General features: G+C 38.6%; 3 protein-coding genes across 4 annotated transcripts in view; 1 reads left to right on the top strand and 2 right to left on the bottom strand.

The window, feature by feature from the left end:
• Positions 1 to 6,224, top strand: part of LOC105023987 — a 55,914-nt gene extending 49,690 nt beyond the window's left edge. For both annotated transcript variants that reach the window (XM_010893580.3, XM_010893579.3), the window contains exons 20-22: positions 2,016 to 2,174; positions 4,740 to 4,899; positions 5,221 to 6,224. In XM_010893580.3, the coding sequence (XP_010891882.2) occupies positions 2,016 to 2,174; positions 4,740 to 4,899; positions 5,221 to 5,309 (408 nt within the window). In that variant the 3' untranslated portion in view covers positions 5,310 to 6,224. The remainder of the gene's footprint in view (positions 1 to 2,015; positions 2,175 to 4,739; positions 4,900 to 5,220) is intronic.
• A 1,153-nt stretch (positions 6,225 to 7,377) lies between these two features.
• On the bottom strand, positions 7,378 to 13,560 carry bcl7ba (BAF chromatin remodeling complex subunit BCL7B a). The gene is made up of 6 exons (XM_010893578.4): positions 13,386 to 13,560; positions 12,801 to 12,876; positions 12,596 to 12,701; positions 12,328 to 12,492; positions 10,881 to 10,957; positions 7,378 to 10,694 (listed from the first exon to the last, which is right to left on the bottom strand). Exons 1-6 carry the CDS (start codon positions 13,475 to 13,477, stop codon positions 10,605 to 10,607), a joined length of 606 nt encoding a protein of 201 aa, XP_010891880.1. The 5' UTR covers positions 13,478 to 13,560; the 3' UTR covers positions 7,378 to 10,604.
• Positions 13,561 to 16,256: 2,696 nt separating this feature from the next.
• Positions 16,257 to 20,573, bottom strand: tbl2 (transducin beta like 2). The gene is made up of 7 exons (XM_010893577.5): positions 20,173 to 20,573; positions 19,650 to 19,768; positions 18,458 to 18,642; positions 18,168 to 18,319; positions 17,878 to 18,004; positions 17,633 to 17,785; positions 16,257 to 17,160 (listed from the first exon to the last, which is right to left on the bottom strand). The coding sequence occupies exons 1-7, from the start codon at positions 20,300 to 20,302 to the stop codon at positions 16,701 to 16,703; spliced, it is 1,326 nt and encodes a 441-aa protein (XP_010891879.4). The 5' UTR covers positions 20,303 to 20,573; the 3' UTR covers positions 16,257 to 16,700.
• Between the last annotated feature and the right edge of the window lie 212 nt (positions 20,574 to 20,785).

Raw genomic sequence — 20,785 nt, 5'->3', positions numbered from 1 at the left:
TTTGGTGGTTCCTGTACTTTCTGCCCTTTCTTTTTGGCAAACTGTTTAAGCAGAATTTAGATGAACACCATTGGTTAACAGCATCTTTTAACTTTTTACTGGGCACTTCCATTACACACTTTTTAAACCACTCCCTGGCTGCATTGGCTCTGAGTTTAAGATAGTGTTCTCATTGACTCAAGAGTTTAGGATAGTGTTCTCATTGGCTCTGAGTTTTAGTGTTCTCGCGAAAAGTCGACCATCGACCCCAGTCGCCTGTCGCTTGGAGACTGATGCAGGTCTTTCTCAATTCTTCCTGTTTTCACTCTAGTATTTCTTTAATTTTCCTTTATTTTCCTGCATGTTGGTCTCAGCTCTGACAAGTTTCATAGTGCCTGCTGATGACAACCATCCCAATAACTTGATGCTGCCACCACAGGGCTTTACCCTAGGTATGGTGTTGTCAGGGAGATGTGCGGTGTTGACTTTGCACCACAAATAGTGTTTAGGATTAAGGCCAAAAAGTAACATTTGGTTCTAATGGCGTTTTTCTCACCAATCTTTCAAATAGCCCAGCTTTGTGGAGCACCTGGATAATAGTTTACATATGGACATTTCCTCCAGTCCACAGTCTAGCTATGTAGCACAGTTGGTAGAGCACTTGCAATGCCAGGCTTGTATGTCTGACTGTCATAGGAGGCTAATAAGAAAAAGCATGAAAGTGTATAGACTCACTACTGTAGGTCTGGATTGGAACATCTGCTAGATTATTTAAATGTGAATGTAATCCTGACCGTGCGATTCTGTGACTTCCTCAGAATTAATTAATGTCTGCTCTGAACACAGCCTCTTTTCCAATCGCTCAGTTTCGGTGGATAAAATAACCATGCTCTGGGGATGCTCAATGTTTGGGAACGTTGTTTTGATAACCCAGACCTGACTGGTGCTTTTCCAGAACTTTCTCCCAGACTTGTTTTTTAAGCTTTTTGGTCTTCATTGAGTGGTTGTTTGGACATGCTCTTTACCATTCTCTGCGGCCTTTCAGAAACGTGAAACTTAAATTTCATACAGGTGGATTTTGGATTATTTTGTCTTCGTTTATTCTAAGAAATCAACCTGAAACCTAATTCTCTTTTACCTCTTGAGCTCTGTATTACAGAAATGATAAAAACAGAGACAAACACAGATAGGAAATACACCCACAGTAGGAACATAAATCACAGTGAACAAAAGACATACAGTTATTAAACATTTAAATTGCCTTATGTGCATCAGAACATCTAACTTAAGGTTGCTTTAAAAGACCTTCCATTAGTGGTGGGTGTGGTAGTCGAGCAGTTTTCAGAACAAGCCCGTAGTATCTCAAGGACCTGGTCTTAAGAGCACGTTTGATAACTGCAGGTTTTCCAGACATATATACAAATGTTAACCAATGGCCTACCAAGCAAACTGAAGTGTATAAAGACAGTGATGTTTGCCAACGTTTGCAGCAGTAATAAAACTCAACACTGCATGATGGACTGCATCCAAAGGTTTCATTACTGATCCAAATTATTTAATCATTTTTAAAACAATGATGTGTATTATATGAGGTGATTTATAATAACAGAAAATCCTAATTGAATCCTTTTTAGTTCCAGATTGTAACACTACAAAATGGGCAAAAGCTATTTTGGGGTGAATACTTAAGCAATGCAATGGAAATAGATGTAATGATTACTTCCAAAAGTATCTTTTACAATACAACTATGCAATTTGCCTAGCCTAAACTCCCATTATTAGGTCTGTTATTTCTGTTTATTTTTCCCTTTCAAGCGGACTACGACACTGTCCCCAGTGAACATGTTGCTCTCCATGGGTTTGAATGTGGCCTACTTGTCTTTCAGCCAAAACTCTTTCTATCTTTCCACAATGAATCCCAAAATAAAATGTCTAACAAAAATATTTCTTTCCTGTAGCAATGCTTATTCCAGTGTCTGTATGAAGTGCGTCAGTCTGTATTGACTGTGTATGCTTTGTGTGCGGTCTGCCTCCAGCCCTGGCTGTATGTTCAGGTGAGAAGCCGTGCTCTGGGTACTTTGTTGACCTCTGAGAGTGTCCAGGATGACTCGTCCCCGTCCAGAGTGTCTCTGTCCCCACCCTGCTCTCTGGACACCCAGCACTGGCTTTTCATTGGAGGGCTGCTCCGTTGCAAGGTGACTGTGTGTGTGTGTGTGTCTGTGCCTGTACATGCAATGGAAGGTGTGTACTAGAGCACCTTTTTTCAAGTACATATAGAATGCTATAACATTGCACATATTATGTTTTATACATTTAAGTATAAAATACAGCTCTGGAAAAATGTAAGGATAACAAATTAAGAGACCTCTGCAAATTGAACGCTTCTATTCCTCACTCAAAACGTTCCTTTTCAACTTTTTTGGAAAGGAAAGAAAAAGATGCACTGGTCTCTTCATTTTTTCCCTAGCTGTATTTTCTTTTTTTATGACAGTGTGTTTATTTCCTGCTGCATGATTAAGCACTGTCTAATACATTTAGAGGCATTTGGTGGTATTTGAGTAGATGAGATATTCTGTACACGGCTGTCAGCAGTTATACCATCAATGAACACTAGTAAGCCAGTTCCAGGGGCAGCTATACAAGGCTAAAACATTTGTTTCACAGATAAAGTTGACTGGGTTTTTTTATCCTCACTCTCCTCTTGCCATCTCCCTGGTACCTGTCCCTTGTCTCAGCTGTCCAAAATGGTTTTCCCAGAACTTTGCAGGCTCATTTACATACTCATTTGGCCGTCATGTTTTTGAGGTTAACTATTATTTTTTAACCTTGCAGTCAGCTGGGTAAGTCTTCTGAAAATGGTCGTGAATGAGGTATCTGAACCTAGCCTACCTACTGGAGTGATCTGCTGACCTATTAGACTTTTTTCATTATTGTGAGCATTCTTTGCCATTCAGATGATGTAGGTTTTCTTTGATGTACCAGGTTATTTGTCATTGCTGAGCTCACTACTTTCATCTTGTTAATATATTTGGTATTCCAAAAGCTTTGGCTAATATAAGGGGGAGCTGTATACTTTCATGACAATACAATAATTTCTTAAACACAAAACATTTTACAGAGTTGTATTGTTTTTTTAATACAGGTTTTAAAAGCTTTCAAAATACCGTCTTCAATTCAGGCCACATGTTGTCAATTGGATTCATGGCCATTGTGAAACATTGTTTTTGTGGTCCTGCAATATTTCTCTTTTGATTTTATTGAATGTTTGAGGTCCTTGACTTTTTGAAAGGTCCATCCACAGCCAAGTCTCCATCTCCTGGCAAAGGCAACCAGGTTTTGGGCACAAATGTCCTGGTACAAGGGGGAATTCATTATGCCATTGACCTCAACAAGAACCCTTGGATTGTTAGTAGCAAAAATGTCCTAAATCATCAGTGAACCACGGCCATATTTTACTGTAGGTATCAGTTGCTTTCCCTTGTTTGCATTCCCCTTTTGCCACCAAACTGATGATGTGCAATAACTCATCTTACTACAACACACCATTCTGATTGTAGTTCCAATAGCACCTGGCAAAGTACAGGCACTGCATTTTGTGGAGTGGGTTGAGTAAGATTTTACATGCATGTGACCACATATTATACCCCCATGGAAACAGGAACAGGTGAAAGGCTTCAGTAAATTCCTTGTGACTAAGACCAAATACAAATCATAGAATTTCATTACAGATTCCACTTTGGTTTTATTTGAAATATTCTTAAGGGGTGCCAATACCTTTGAAAAACCTACATTTTGCAGAAAGATATCAATCAAATGTTTTGTGATTTAAATGAAATTATACAGCTTCCCCTAGAATGTTTGTGCCCAAAATATGACTGTTTTTGTTGTGTATTATGTGCAATCCCCCTTGCACAACTTCATGGAGGGCGCTAATTCTTATTGAGTTGACTGTATGTGTACTTGTACATAATGTAAAATAGTGTAGTCATCTGTACTTCAATAAAATTATTTGCAGTTCTTTTTAAGATCAAATATTTGCAATTATGATAACTGTCAACACAGAAACTTAAAATACAACGCAACCAAACCCAATTCACCACAGGGCCCAAGATATAAACACAAATGAACATATTCAATTCTAATAAGACATTGGTTTATGTTTGTTTTTTCGCTCCAGGTTTGAGAGCTTGATGGAACATTGTGATTTTGTAAAAGGATGTATGTAGATGTCTTGAAGCTTTCAATCAAGTTTTATTCTCTACCTGGCATTGAAAAACAAGCATGGAGATGTCATCACTGGTTAGGTTACGTTTCTCAAAACCAAAAGCAGATCATGAAAAACAATGTTGCTGTACTATGCTATGCCATTTACATTAAGCTTTAAGCAAAACTAGCAATATAGTATTATTTGAAATCTGCACAAACGAAAATGTTGGATTGACAGTTCATTAATGTCTGCAGTTAACCAGTGATCATTCTGTCAGTCTGTAATGGTCTGGTGGATTCCAACTAAAGCGGCTGCTCTAAATATAGTGCTGCAGGATGTTTTCTATCTTTAGTGCAGTTCTAAGTAGATAGAAGTTGGGGAACTGAGCATTCACATGACTCACAATTCAAGTATTAGAGACATGCATTACCTTTGATATTAAATAAATCCAGTTCCCTATGATATGCCATGGTAAGTATCTGTGCTTGTGTGTGTTTACTGTACTGTACGTGTGTGTGTGATATTGACCCAGGTTTTTGTGTGTTGCTTGTAGGCTAGTAAGGCATGTCTGTCAGTGATTGGAGGGAAAACCGCAGTGGGGGCCAGAGTGGCCCTGTGGCCAGAACATGGACGGACACACCAAAGATGGAGCCTGAACCACAATGGAACCATCTCTTCCCATCTCAACCATAAACTAGTCCTGGACTTCAGAGGTGAGATCCTAAGTGATGTATGGTCTTTGATAGAAACAGACGATCCTACTGTAGCAACATAAGGCAGACAGATGCTGCTGAAGCTACCGTGTACTATACTTAGCAGAGAATCAGTTCCACAATAATATCCATGAATTGTCTTAGACAATAACTAGAACGCATTTTTCAAATAGTACAGATCCAGTAAATGTGTATTCCTTTCTTATACAAATTCCAATCATTTTGTGAAAAAACGTAACCATACCTTCTTCTCAGTTGTCTCCAAGATACAGTAGGACAAATAGTTGCTTAAAGGGAACCATTTGTGTTAATGTCTTTCAGGTGGAACAGGTTTCGGGAGGGACCACTTGGTCATCAATGAATTCAACACTGATCAGGCCACACAGTTCTGGGACATAGAGCTGGTTTAGAGTAATGGTTCCAAGACACATCGAAAGCCTGGCCAAACAGTGCAGTATCGGAGATGTTGTGTTTCTTTCTGTTCCGGCTGAGCACTTCTCCCAGTCATCCGGCCAACACCTCATTTCCTGTGTCTTTTCTGTTCGATCTCAGGACCCAGAAACCATAGGAGCAGTGCTGACACAAGTAGCGAGACAGAGTCCAGTGTTTAATGCATCATCTTTCTCTACTTGAACATGTCAGTGTGACAAGTCTGAACCTCATTTGTAGACAGTTGAGAACTGACAGAGGAATTTAAAGCCAAAACAACAGTATCAAGGCAATTGATTTATCATATAGCCTATGATAACTACCACTACTAGACCATTGAACATCGAAATAAAATGGAAGTTCACCAGTCAGTTGATACCATCATAGTCTTACTACTCTGTCCAAGGCAATATGATTTAAAAATTGCTTAACGTCTGTCACCTCTTAAGCACATTTGCACTACAAAGATTTTCACTTGAAATGCAGTGGCCTACAAATCCCCCTGCACTCTAAATGTCAAATTAGAGAGGAAGCATCTTGTTTTTTCCAATGATGTCAAGGAATTTCCTGCTGTAAGCTAACCTCGTCCTTAAAAAAATCATGAGACCATGTATCCACCAACTGCCGCTAGCCTAAGGTAAAATAGTCACTGGCCCTCAACAAATGTTTTCATTGGGAGTGTTTTAAAGGAGCGTCAGGTTATTTCACTGGAGCAAACACAGAACCTTAATATGTATGTATGATATTCAGGAACAGAATGTATTCAAATATTTCAACAATAATGGATGTCCATAAAGATAAGATTACAGTGTACAGTTCAGACAAGCTGATGTTATGAGTAATCATGTTATGTTTTTAAATCTGTGATAAATATTAAAGGTCAATGTAATATCTGTCCACTAGCTGTGAGTGGTTATTCAAAGATTATGAGAGCTAGTTTATTGCAAAAAAAGGGATGAGCAGGTAATGCATACATTTTTAGCAGATGCACTTCAAATTCAAGATTTTCAAATATTTTAAATGGACTAGTTTTTTTGGGGTAAAACTGTCCATTTACCTAAATAGCTTTTTGCAGAGATACCATCATGTTGCAAAATATGCAAAATGTATGCCTGTGCCACAGACATGTCCTTTTCCATAGTATGAGCCACTCATTGCAAGATAATTAATTTCCATAGAGGTTTCCCTCCACAGTGGCAGTACATGTGCACAGAGCTTAAGTCAATCTGTAGTGCGTATCAGCTCATTTAAGGTTATTTTGTGATTTTCGATTTTTCCCCACACTCCTCAATTACATTCATAGATTTTTAGCTACCACTGACTAAACGTTAGCTGAAGGTTTAATGGCTGTTCTGTTTGAAAACAATTAACCATGGATTATTTTCTTATGCCCTACAGACTTCTTTTGTGTTGAGGAACAATCTTACATCACAATAATGAAACGATCCTTTAATGTTTCTGATGGAGAGACCGATAGGTTTGCCAGTGTGAGTCAGTAGTCAGGAGGTTTGCCTGTGGTTCTGGAGGACTAACAGTAACTTCCACAGTGCAGATGTTTAGCTGGGCTGATCTCAATGTCCACCTCTTTGCACTCACATGGGACACTGCTTGACAATAGCAGGCCCTGTCCTGAAACAATACTGTTACTGTTTCACAGACCAATCACCTAACGGATTGGTTTGTTTAATGAATTAAGTCCACACGGGCACATTTATCTCAACACATTTTGAGAAGGGTCACCTACTCATTAAATGTTTCATGTCATTAGATTTGCAGTGTACTGAATCAGTAAACAGATTTCTAATATTATTTTTTGTAATTTTTTGTGCCTGTCACCCATTGTAAAATGTGTGATAGTATTGCAGCTTTCTGTGTATTAACTTAATTACATCCCTATATCAACACTTTTTTCTCATAGGGATTTGACCTAGTAAAAATAATATCAGTATACCCTTTAATCATATCATTAGAAAGCTTGGATTTGCAGCTAATCGTATAAGGAAGTATAGCATTTTAATGAGCTCACGTCTATGACTATTCACATATACACATCTAATTTACTCATCTTTTAAAGGCTACATAATTGTATATGACATGAAAAGATACTCTGACAGCTTTTGGGCACATTCTTACCAACATTCTGTGAATAATTACATTCGGATGTGTTTTTCTACATCACTATGAACATACAATTGGGCATACTAGATTTCAGCTTTCCAATGAGCTATACTTAAAGGCTATGATTTCTGTGAGCAACAACTCGTATGCCAACATTGGTAGTATTAGGGTAAAATCCTTATGTAGGAAAAAGAATTGAATGGGAGGGCAGGATGAAAGATAGTGCAGACAGTGTATTTCAATCTCATACAGTACTCTAGGGACATGGACCTTCTAAACAATCATTAGGAGACATTGTGACCCTCGACTGGCCCCATCCAACCGTCTGGCTCACAGCAAATAAACTCTTTCACTCAAACCTACCATTGGATTGAATAGGATTGCCGGACAGGATGTATTTTGCCCACTGCAGCTCTAGCTCCATCTATTGACAACATCCTTTTATGGATTTAATTCCCACTGGTTGTACAACACGTTAAGGCATATAACAATTCAAAAATGCAATAAAAAGCTTAAACCACAGTGTTTTTAAACAAAAAAAATTAAATATGCACAGAGGATCTCTAAATCCATACTCCTTTATAAAATAATTTGTACTTGAAAAATTACAATAAATTACAATAAAATACAAAGTACTATTTACAAACTCCTCTCCAAACATCTTAATTGAAAAAAAAAATGCATTAAATAATAGGCCTACCACTGAAATTAATCTGCAAGGTGGTAATTTAAATCTGGATACAGAAGTCATCACAATGTATATACCTTCATTATAGTGGCCCATTTTACAGACTGGCATCCCTGTAAATAACAATGTCTAACAGAAAATGTACTGAAAATATGTTATATGTTAAGTTGGTAATCACTAGTTAGTAGCAGTCACTTTTTTGTATACCAAATCTTTACAGTTTTCCTTTTGAAAATTAAAATCTACTGCAGCACGCTGAAACTGCACTATTTGCATAACTACACGTATTGTTACCGGTAATTTAAATAAAGTTTAATATTTCTTCAAACTGTATGTACCTGTAATTAAATAATGTTGACTTTTTTTATTGCAGACAACAAAGGCAAAGTAGACTTTGTCTACCATTAGAATTGGCTGTGTCCCTCTACCTCCATCTATTGGCAAGATCCTTTCATGGCGTGGTTCATACCGGTTGTAGAACTCAAGTACAACACAGTAAGGCACACAACAATTTAAATTACTAAAACACTTAAACCATGGCATGTTTAAAAAAAAAAAAAAAACAGAAAAGATAAAATGTGCACAAATTATTTCCAAATCCATACTCTTTTATAAAATAATTTGTAGTTGGAAAATGACAAAATACAAAGTACTCTTTACAAACTGTTCTCCAAACATCACTCTTTAAAAATAAAAATGTTTTAGGCCCACTGTCCAAATGAATCCTCAAGATAGTAATTTAAATCTGGATACATAAGTCACCACATTGTAAATGCATTCCAAATCATTTTCCCCCATGGGACAGACTGATAAACCTGGAAATAACCATATCTAGTCAAAAGACTGTACTATGAAATACTGAAAATGAAAACTGTTACAAGTTGGTAATCACTAGTTTGTGCAAGTCACTGTCTCACACAATTTACAGCATTTCTTCTAATATTGGCAAACCACTATTCAACAGACTGGGTCATATTTGCCAAACATGTCTCATGCTGTCAATTGTCAGCAAGTGAAAAAGTATAATTCATTACTATTTTTAAGTATTACTCTCTCCAAAGTAACATCACATTTTCAGTGTACATGCTAACCTGATAAATTCATTTCCTAATTTCACTCAAGTAAAATATGATATAAAACAAAACATCTCTGAGAAAGACAAATGCTTCTTTGGGTTACTAAGGACAATATCTCAACATTTTAAACTTAAAAAAAAATGAACCCTATCTTAAATAACTACATTCTTTAAGAGATAAATAAAACATAAGGACCTATTAGTTACCTATTCATTAATGTGATGTTTATTCAAAAACAGCACATGCAGTAACCTACTTGTAATTTTGAAACATTGGTCAATGTTAAATGATTTTAGAAGTGCTTGTTATTTGCACCCCAGTGTGTCCTGGATGAACGGAGTTGACACTTGATTAATCATGCATTGTCGCTGACAGAGATCCTGAAAGCTGCATTGAATAAACAAGTGTTAATGGCACAAAATTCACACCAATCCTATCCGAACCAACACCAACCATAGCTTAATTCACCTTTTTGCAGTACCTATGGTAAACATATTTTTAATGGTTCTCTTCTCTCAAATATAAATGAATCATTAGCCAGCCTTATAAAATGTTCATTTCAAAATACTTATTTTACATACCAAAATAGAGTTGCGCAGAGCAACTGTAGTCATTACTGATGTTAAGCATGTTATGCACTTCCAAAAAAACCAAAATCTAAATAGTTTTTGCAAGTGCATACCTCTATTAAAGTCCCTCATTACTCCCATGCACTAGCCAGCTGATCCTGCAGCAGTATATCATTGATTGTATTTATAGTTTAAAGAAAATGTTTGGAAGTACATATGAATAATTGCATTGTTCAACTCCATATTTTGATGAGTTCCAAATATATTGACATTAAACCATTAGAAAGCTGACTAAAGGTCATTGAATTAGGTGGATCCTAAGCTCAGAGAAGAACCAATGTTTAACAGACTTTACCAACTGGTATTAGTTAACACATTAAGTTACATTTTGGAGAAAATTATTTCTCAAATCAAAGAAAATAAAAAGGACAGACATCTAACCTGCCTGGACTATACTACTGGGGTAGAGAGTGCTTTGGTTTTGTATTTGGCTGTTAATCCATTCAAACAAAAACTTCTAAACTACCTAGATCCTAGATCCTTTCATAAATAAATCACTTCAAAAGAGATTCAATATATCATCTTAACAAGTATGATGGTCCTTAAATGAACACAAGAAGTCTGGTCCTCTGTTTCGTTTGCAGTCACTGTAAGGTTTGACTGGTGGCTGTGCAACGTGCTGACTAGATAAGTTAATATTTCAATTAGTGAACCTGAAGTGTCCCAGTTAAAAAAAAAAAAAAATCAAAATCACAAAAGGAGATTGAACAAAATGCCCCGAAGTGAATTGGGCTTGACCCTGATGCAAAGTGCAGTTTGTGATTGTTAGCTTAACATTGAGGAGCTCTGTAGAACAGAGTTCTGATCAGAACACACTCTCTTCAATGGTGGAGCTCCAGAACAATCCTCTTCCTCCTGTGTGTGGAAATACAGGCAGGTTTGTTTGAATCCATGTTTCAGTTCAATGTATACTGTGCTAGGTGTATTGTTAGCCAGTCTATATATATGTGTTGTATTAAACAGTTCTGAAGGTACAGTGGTAGAGCAACAAGGCTGGGGTGCTGAAGTGAAATGATCACCAAGATGCTAAATGTCCTCTACCTGAGCAGTGAGGGGCAACAGGTCCTCTTTAATCAGCAATGGAGGTTCATCAGCCAGTTCACTTGCCAATGACGGCTCTGAAAACATACCTCTTCAATAAGTCAACATTTATTTAAAGGTTCTAAGATTGATGCAGGTTACTAGCATTCACAGATTAGGGTGGTAATGTATAGCGGACCTAGTGAAAAAAATCATTTAGGAATTTTCTACCATGATGTCACAAACATTTCATAGGATTTTTCACTTTGGATTTCTACTTATACAATTGTTATAGGAAGCAATCCTAAAGGGTTCTTTTGGGGCTTTCCTTATATTCTTTGAATATGAATCAGTCCTATAACATTTCTAATATACTTTTCTCACAGGCTATTCACAGAAAATACATATCCTACTGCATTGTTCGAAATCATTGAAAAACCTACGGATTTTTGACTAGCAAGCAAGTTTATCTATATAGCACAATTCATACATAGAAGCAATTCAATGTGCTTTTCAATGAAAAATAAAAATATTACTATACAATAGGGTTGTGGAATGAATAAATAAGGTGCTCTTGCCATTTAGAAATTCCAGAGTAACTGTTTTGAAACCCAAAGACTGTTCATATTGGACATGCACAGAGCCTATGAAATACCATAGCAACATTGGGAATTTGAACACATGGCAAAGGCTCTGAATGTCTGTAGATCAGGTTTAAATTTTTCCATTTTGTAGGGAAAGGGTGTGAATACTTTCTGAAGCCCCTGTATATGCTTGGGTAGACAACTGAAGCTTTTGTTCAGTTAGTTTTGGATGCCACAGTAACTTGGGCTTAGCCATGGGTAGCAAGGCTTGCAATTTATAGTATATTTTTAATATAGACAAGTTTAAAATAAGTAACTTCACAAAATATTAAATAACTGAAAGTAAGCAGAAGTTCTAAAACGTTTGCATCCCCCATTTCATTTAGGAATGGACTCTGCATTATATCCCTTTGGATTTTAGATTTGGTTAAAAGGGGTTGAAGTACAGACTGTCGCCTTTCATTTCAGTACATTTTCATTCATATTGTAGATACAATTTAGAAATGACAGCAACTTATTTTTGTGTCTTGTAATGGATGTGGGTCAGAGATATCAGTCAATCATTGCATGCAAAGGATTTGACCGAGTAATAAACCCTAATTACCCTAAAATACGGGGACTAAATCCGAAATTTAAATATAGTTAATCTTAAATGAATGAAAATACCCTCAAATTCTGCAGAGATATTCAAATTTTATAAGATGTTAAGTTGATGTTTCCATGTGTAGTGGTGTTCATCTGTAAGTTTGTCTAAAATTAAGGTTATAATTTGCATAATGTCATATCTGCAGACAACTAGAAACCAACTATTTTAATTGTCTCCAAACTCTTGTCAGGTGCTTTCTACAGACAGGTTGTTAGACAAATTATAAATGAGCCTTTACCTTCCATGATCTCCTGGCCCAGAGTGGGGGGCTGGGAGTCATCTGTGCGAAAATCACACAGGTTCTTGGGGCTGAGAGGTTCGCTGGGCTGGGGGCTGGAGTTACTACTGCTGTCCACTTTGGGCTGGTATGCATCAGAAAGGGAGCTCTGGTTACTGTTCTCATCTGGGTGGGTAGAGAGAACAGGGCATATATGGAAAAGGAGAATTATCTCTAGAACAACATATGGACAGGTCATACGGGAATTAAAACAGTTCTACATCTTTACCATGAAAATCCAAAAGACTTGAGTGGGTGGTTTCTGAGGCTGGATCTGTAGAGAAGCTATTGAGTTCCCTGACTGCCCCAACAGAGGCCGATTTACTCTTCTCCTTCTATAAGATGACAAAATCAAATTTAGACAAAGCATTCTGAATATATGTACAGTTTTCTTTTTTTACTATAACAGTTATTATTAAATAATAAAAACGTACTTCCTTTGTATCCACGACTGGCACCCATTTGAATATTCTCAAAGATGTGTCTCCGACAGTCACCCATTTCTTCTCCCTATAGAAAGCAATATGAGTGTTATTCTTTATGCTTAAGCAGTCCAAAATAGTTCTACAGGTACAGGTGTTTACATGTATCACTACCATAAAGTCAGAATAAATGCTAGTGGAAGCTGCTACAGAAAAACGAGGATTAGGTTACACCTCACTCTGGCTATGGTTGGCTAGCATCTTATTAATTCTGAAAGTACTGTCAATACAAAGCTGTTTTGCTAGGCTGTCTGTCCGAGCTGCTCATTATTCACAATTCCAAACGATTAGCCAGCTAGCAAACTAGCTTGACAAAACAGGAGCTTTGCTAAAGTCCTACTTATTTGGTCCCGCCTCTCGTTGAAACGACAGTGAGCCACTCGAGGGGGAAACCTTCAATGAGTAATTCTCATTGGCTGTGCGCGGTCTGTCACTGTCATTCTGTTTAAAACCACGCCTCCACGTCTGTGAACTTTCTGTAATCTGTATCACCAGTCTTTCATGATCTTTCACACAAATAAACAGTGTTTGTCTTACCATCTTCTGACCCTCTCAATGGCCGCCATCACCTTCTTCATGTCATCTTTAGCGCGGCTTCGTGTCTCAGCGCGAACCGAGCGTCCAGACATATTTGTGCTTGGTTTTTATTTCAATTTGCTTCCGACAGACTTGAGCTTTTAGCTAGTGCTCTCCTACCCCAGAATCTCGCGAGTTTACGGGACCCATTCAATTCTTGTTCTCGTTGAACGCCCTCCTTAAATTTGATTGTGTTTACATGAAGTAACCAGTAGAGGTCACTTGTTAAATTGTTTCAGTGGTCTCATAACTTAAATGGTTTTGATGACAAAAGGGCACAAATCCGCACACGCATGACATGGAAACAATTTTCCGGGACCCTTGTTGCCTCAAAAGCACCACTTTAACCAGAGTATATTAACCAAGTACTTTTTTTCTAGCAATAACTCAATTAAATGACTCAAATTTAGAATGTATACCCATATTTAATACATAATCTAAAATGTACAATGCCATGTAAAAATAGTTGACATTAAGATTTAATAGTGCTCTCTGTTATATATATTTACATGTGTGCGTTTTATTGGAACAAACCCCTAGAACCAAAGCTCTTCCATAGTGTTAGTATTACTGGGTCAAGTAACTAAATGAATAATATTCTTAATTTGAAGTCAGAGCATAGACATTTATTTTAGATTTTGTAAAACCACATAAAAAAAACAGCATGCAAATGCCAATTATTTTCAGACAAGAGGGAAAATCCACTCAAATTTAAACACATTTGTACAGCACCTTTTCCTGAATGTGATTTTCCGGTCACCTAGAGATAAATGTGCTCAGAGTTGACCTATTTTGCATACCTCACCATACCATTACACATCAGTCTTCTTCAATTGAGAAAATAGTTATGATAAAGTGTCTGCTGTTTTGGGAAGGGGATACAAACAGAATAGTGACTTGGAAATATCTATGGTTTTGAATTATACCATCAATGCTCAACAGAAAGCATTTTGCAATCAGATAATATAATAAGATAACAATAACAGTAATGTAGATAATAGACAATCATTTGACATTCAATGTGGGTGGATTGGAGGCCATTTCTGTGGTATTAAGTGAATTTCCATTCAATTCATATACACGCACCTAAAGGATTATTAGAAATTATTCTTTAGAAATGTTGGCCCATATTGATAGGATAGCATCTTGCAGTTGATGGAGATTTGTGGGATGCACATCCAAGGCACGAAGCTCCCGTTCCACCACATCCCAAAGATGCTCTATTGGTTTGAGATCTGGTGACTGTGGGGGCCATTTCAGTACAGTGAACTCATTGTCATGTTCAAGAAACCAATTTGAAATGATTCGAGCTTTGTGACATGGTGCATTATCCTGCTGGAAGTAGCCATCAGAGGATGGGTACATGGTGGTCATAAAGGGATGGACATGGTCAGAAACAATGCTCAGGTCGGCCGTGGCATTTAAACGATGCCCAATTGGCACTAAGGGGCCTAAAGTGTGCCAAGAAAACATCCCCCACACCATTACACCACCACCACCAGCCTGCACAGTGGTAACAAGGCATGATGGATCCATGTTCTCATTCTGTTTACGCCAAATTCTGACTCTACCATCTGAATGTCTCAACAGAAATCGAGACTCATCAGACCAGGCAACATTCTTCCAAACTTCAACTGTCCAATTTTGGTGAGCTTGTGCAAATTGTAGCCTCTTTTTCCTATTTGTAGTGGAGATGAGTGGTACCCGGTGGGGTCTTCTGCTGTTGTAGCCCATCCACCTCAAGGTTGTGCGTGTTGTGGCTTCACAAATGCTTTGCTGCATACCTCGGTTGTAACGAGTGGTAATTTCAGTCAAAGTTACTCTTTTATCAGCTTGAATCAGTCGGCCCATTCTCCTCTGACCTCTAGCATCAACAAGGCATTTTCGTCCACAGGACTGCCACATACTGGATGTTTTTCCATTTTCACACCATTCTTTGTAAACCCTAGAAATGGCTGTGTGTGAAAATCCCAGTAACTGAGCAGATTGTGAAATACTCAGACCGGCCCGTCTGGCACTAACAACCATGCCACGTTCAAAATTGCTTAAATCACAAAATTCTTTCCCATTCTGACATTCAGTTTGGAGTTCAGGAGATTGTCTTGACCAGGACCACACCCCTAAATGCATTGAAGCAACTGCCATGTGATTGGTTGATTAGATATTTGCATTAATGAGAAATTGAACAGGTGTTCCTAATAATCCTTTAGGTGAGTGTATTTTGTCCAGCCAAACCTTGATACTTTGAAGGGACAGGTCCAGGTGATTAATTATAACTCTATGGTTGAAATAAAACTTGTTGCTGTTCTAGATTCAGCCAGACAACTGCCACTGTCCACAGCCCAAATGTATGGGTTGCTATTTTGCCTGTCAGGTTATTCTGAATTGACTGCATATGAAATAGCAACAGGGCCTGTGAAATGCAGTGTTTTTCATGAGGCCAAACACAGACATTAAAAGATTATAACATACTTATTTGGGTGTGAATGTAACAGGCTTCACAATATTGGTACTGTCCAGGATGCCAGTCTTTTTCATAGTTTAACTTGTTACAAAACCCAAGTGTCAGGAGACAACAGTTGGAGCTACAGATAAATACATGGCACAGACTGACAGGAATGTACTTGTGTTCCTTGTTTTTCTCTGTGATACACCCAAACTTCAGAATCCATCTAAAAGGTAAGCGAAGCACCATTGCAGTAAAAATGCCAAATGTGCATAAGGGGTGAAAACAACACTACAGATTGGTTCCTGATATTTTGATGTATTTTTCTTAGCTTATTCAAGTTAGACTTATGATTGTTACCTGTATAAGCATACTGTGACAATTGGTCATGTAAAAAGGGCTTTATTGAATAAATCTGATTGATATTCAAGAGCATTCTCTCTCAACTGCTAGTGGGCACAACAGAAAAAACCTTGAAGTAGGGTCTGAGCTATAACATCTAAGAATTAACAATTAAAATCAGTGAGTGAAAAGTAAAAAAACTGTCAGAACTGGGTCAGATCTGAATACCTTTATATCTTGAATGTTTTGGCATTCAGGTCTGAAAAAGTCACATTCTCAATACTTCTAACATGGACACATATGTATGGAAGGTGTTGCAGAAATCAAAACAGATGGTTCCACAGTTATTCAATTAAAATAAATTTACCCAGGAGTCGAATTGCAGGCCATTCCATGTACAGGCAGTGTGCGAGAATGGGACAGAGAAAGAAAGATGGCAGACATAGTAAAAGGGGCCTACATATCCATCCCGGTCGGTCTTAAGTTCTTCAGTCCTTGGGTGCTGTGAGAATAGTGTCCAGTGCACTCTGCGCCTCCTCTATCTGCTGCTGTAGCCTCTGTTTCATGCCCTCATTCTGAGCCTTCTTCAGCATGGCCTGCATGTCCTGGATGGCCGCCCGGTAGCCGGGTGCGTTGTGGAACACACGGACAGCCCGGTCCCCGCTGCACACCAAGTAGCGGCTATTAATATCAAACCTCAGGTCAGTGATCTCCTCGCTGTGAACTCCGTGGAACTCCTCCTCCAGCTGACCCGTGGAGGTGCTGTACATGGCCACGTTGCAGCCATTGGAGATGGCGACCACGCGGGCGTCCGGCGACAAGGCCACGCGGCTGCCTTCCGACGACTGGCAAGGTACTGTCTTAAGGAGGTAGGGGTCCTGTTGTTTTTTGTACTCCACGTCGGTGTTCCACAGCCGCCATGTGCCATCCTTGGAGACCGTGGCCATTCTGGGTAAAGTTGAAGGTGGTTTTAATATAGCATTTTGCTGACTCAACATTTCCTGGGTTCTAATAAAACATTACAAAACATGAATAAAATGCATATAATGATTGGAAATAGCATGTTAGTACACATGAAATATACTCCTAATGTATTCTAAATATATATTGGATAGTATACTAACATGCTATTTCCAATCATGCTTTAAAAATATACAAAATTATGAAATACACAGGTCCATCCTATGTCCTTCTTTGTCCAGGTGAGAGAAAGCAATGTCCTGTAGGACCTATCTGGTAAACTGGCATTAAGAAACTTAGTAGTTTAGTCTTCTCAACATAATCAACACATTACACAATAGCAGGTCTAGATGGGGTTAAGGGTCAATCTACTGCATCTGCCTGAATGTAATCATATAATACAGTCCACAGAGAACAACTACTTGTGTGTCAATAGAATACCACACTATACTGGCCTTACTTGCGTGAGTCGTTAGAAAATGCGAAGGAGTGGACCCCAGCTGAATGGCCCTTCAGGTCAAAGGCACGGGCTACTTCTCTGAACTCTCCAGCTTTCCCAAAGCACACCTCCCACACTTTCACATCTGGAGTGAATCCACAGGAGGCCACAAACCTGAGGACCAAGAACCATCCGGAAAAGATATAACCAAGAACACGAATAAGTTAACAACACGCACAAAGAACCGCAAAAGGGACTGTACTGACCGTCCACAGGGTGATACAGCAGCATAGGAGTTGGTCATCTGGTTGGTGTTTATAGAGGCCAACACTTCTCCTTTTAGGTCCCAGATGAGGATGTTGGTGTCTGTGGAGGCACTCATAATGAACTTGCCTGAAACAGAAGAAATTAACGGAAGAGTGAGTCTTTAAGCAACTGGAACAGGAGTTCCGTCCATAACTTAATTGTTTCATATTCATACATCTTAGAACTGAGCATATCACACCGTAAAATATGACTCTGAATCATTCAATCTAAATGCATTTAGCCACCTCACCAGTCTCTGCGATGCCAATGTTGATGACACTGGCCTTGTGTTTCTGAGGGAAGTCTTCAGGGGCAGCTTTGAAAGTAAAGCTACCGTCCTCCTTTTTAGTCATCTTGAATACGCGAATTGTGTCTCCATTAGCAAGCCAAGTAATAAAGGCCCTGCATACCAACAGACAGAGAAAATGTGTATAGAAAGAAAAAAAGAGGCTCTACGGAGTGGTGTGTTTTAAAGACAAACTCCCTCGTCACCTGTATAATTCCTTTTATCTCTGAATGGAGCATGGTGTCAGGGAGTACCTTGAATCAGGGCTGAAACGGACCAGGGTGGCGTGGTCCAGCTCTACGTTGGCCCTCAGACTTTTATGGTCTCTGTCAAGGAAGTCCTTGGTGCTCCATATCCTGACCGTGCGGTCGTCAGCACTGGTGGCTAGGTATTTTCCATTGCTGCTGAAGTCCAGGGACGTCACATTGCCACTATGACTCTGGGGATAAACAGAATTTTGAAACCTTGGGACAGCACAAGCCAAAGCCTCCTGTATCTGCTACTGGAGCCTTTCCATTAAACATGCTGCCTTTACTACATATAAAGTGCAGAGAAGGAAGACTACTGCTTTGGCATCAGATGTAGTAGGAACTGTCCCTGTTGGACAGCGGGGTATAAATCATGTGATGACAATTGAAGTTTTGGACACAACCTTACTTCAAAAATGACCACGGCACTCTTCTCGGATGATGATGATAAAAAAGCCTTTATTAGAATGTCATGGCAATAAAAAGCACCAACGCGTCGCGTCTCACATGCCTTCTTCAGGGTGCACAAAACGGATAACGTGTTGAAGAAGGCATGCGAGCCTCAACGCACACAGGTGACTTCAATCGAAACATACTGATGCCATAATTTGACATCAGTATGCTCTATTATTTGAGCCGCAACACATTGGTGCTTTTTATTGCCATGACATTATAATAAAAACTTTATCATAATCGGAGAAGAGTGCCGTGGACATTTTGGAAATACGGTCATAAGGTTACGTCTAAAACTTAAATTGTCTTTATGCCGCCTTTACTGTTGGATGTGTGTTGGATCTTTGGCTACGCTGCATCACCGGCCATAGATGGCACTGGATAAAATCAACCCAGTAAAGTAAGTGTCATCACACCAAAAGATTATATGATCACATGATAACTATGGCCAACTTTTAATAGGGTATATCCCAAGCACATACGCACTGTGTGAAATACTATAGGGGCAGATAATTAAGTCTACCTCACACCACCATCCTTTAATCATGTTCCGTAAGCCTTGTTGGTGTCTTATTTTGCATTACACAAGACTCTTTATTGTGGACTGGTATTTATAATTGATAATGTAGGCAGATTTCTAAGCATGCGTTAGTAACAACATTGTTACCTCGAATAAATGGAAGAGCATAACAATGATAATGTGGAGTAATACTGTGTGTGTGCTAATAAATGAAGTACAACCCACCTTCAAAGAGGATGCCAGCAGTGGGTGGCTGAAAGTGTGCTGCTGTGTTTTCTCTTTGCGAGGACGCAGTTGTTGTTTTGTTTTCTTGGCAGTGGAAGCCTTTACTGCATTTTCCTCAGCTGCAAGGTGTTCATTGGCATTACATTACACAAGACCTCCAAGCAGACATGTTCTAGTATCTTCCATTTGTTTCTCATTATCAAAATGTTCTAATTATAAAACCATATAAAACATTTATAATTCCATAACAAAATAATGTTTGGTAATACTTTCATTAAACTTTCTTCCATAACTTTTCGTCCAGGAACAAGTTAAAGGCTGGGCACATTTTGACCTGGTACCACTACCAATGATTTTAAATGAGTTGAGTGCATATTGTTACAACATGGGCCACGGGTTAACATTTGTTTATATACATTTATAACCTGCACGTTACAACAACTGGCTAGTACAAAGCATTCCATAACTATAAACATAATCAGCAAACAAACTAGGACTACTGTAGGAAATCAACTGAACTTACCAACAGAATTAACTTCTTTTTGCTCCAGTTGTCCACTTAATTCTCCTTTCTGCTTTCCCACTGCGATAGCGACTAAAATTATCAGCATTCCTATTAATAAGGTCAAGGCAATAAGAGCAGCAAACTCCATCTTCCCCTTGTTTGTGCCACGTTAGCACTGGCTAGAATTGCAACAGCAGGTCACACGATAAACGTTAGCTAGCAAACTCCTTAGACTAGACTCTAGTGACTTGTGCTGCAACTTCGCTCGACTAGCAATATCGTTGCATTTAAATAATAACAATGGTGTAGTGATAACTAAAAACAACTAATGCAACTTCTTTTACACATGCATTCATTCAAATTAGTGTTCAGTCAGCAACAGAGTACTTCGAGTCCTAACGTAAATCAACACTTCAATTTCTCAGCAGGCCGTAAAGTAGCCTGCATTTCCCATCCCATAGAGAAGGATAGGACGCTGAGAGGGTGATAGTCAACGCGTCATAATCCCCACATAACCGCGGCTATTTGCAGAGCGCAAGTCGGTGGCGTTACTTAATATGAGGGGTTCCTGAACATAAAGTTACGCCTATTGACGTTTGCCATTGGTCTGGTGTTTTTTTGTTTGTTTTTT

Source organism: Esox lucius, chromosome 7, assembly GCF_011004845.1.
Source record: "Esox lucius isolate fEsoLuc1 chromosome 7, fEsoLuc1.pri, whole genome shotgun sequence".
NCBI classification, from domain to species: domain Eukaryota; kingdom Metazoa; phylum Chordata; class Actinopteri; order Esociformes; family Esocidae; genus Esox; species Esox lucius.
The sequence above is the reverse complement of the archived record's forward strand: the minus strand, read 5'-3'. Positions and strand labels throughout refer to the sequence as shown.

What these genes read in the sequence shown, in the direction of transcription:
- bcl7ba (XM_010893578.4), bottom strand. Translation starts at nt 13,477, where the DNA reads ATGTCTGGACGCTCGGTTCGCGCTGAGACACGAAGCCGCGCTAAAGAT. An exon ending in ATTGAGAGGGTCAGAAGATG is followed by an intron (nt 12,877 to 13,385) that starts GTAAGACAAACA and finishes TGCTTTCTATAG; the next exon opens with GGAGAAGAAATGGGTGACTG. An exon ending in AAGTCTTTTGGATTTTCATG is followed by an intron (nt 12,493 to 12,595) that starts GTAAAGATGTAG and finishes CTACCCACCCAG; the next exon opens with ATGAGAACAGTAACCAGAGC.
- tbl2 (XM_010893577.5), bottom strand. Translation starts at nt 20,302, where the DNA reads ATGGAGTTTGCTGCTCTTATTGCCTTGACCTTATTAATAGGAATGCTG. An exon ending in AAAAGAAGTTAATTCTGTTG is followed by an intron (nt 19,769 to 20,172) that starts GTAAGTTCAGTT and finishes AACACCTTGCAG; the next exon opens with CTGAGGAAAATGCAGTAAAG. An exon ending in TGCTGGCATCCTCTTTGAAG is followed by an intron (nt 18,643 to 19,649) that starts GTGGGTTGTACT and finishes GTTTATCCCCAG; the next exon opens with AGTCATAGTGGCAATGTGAC.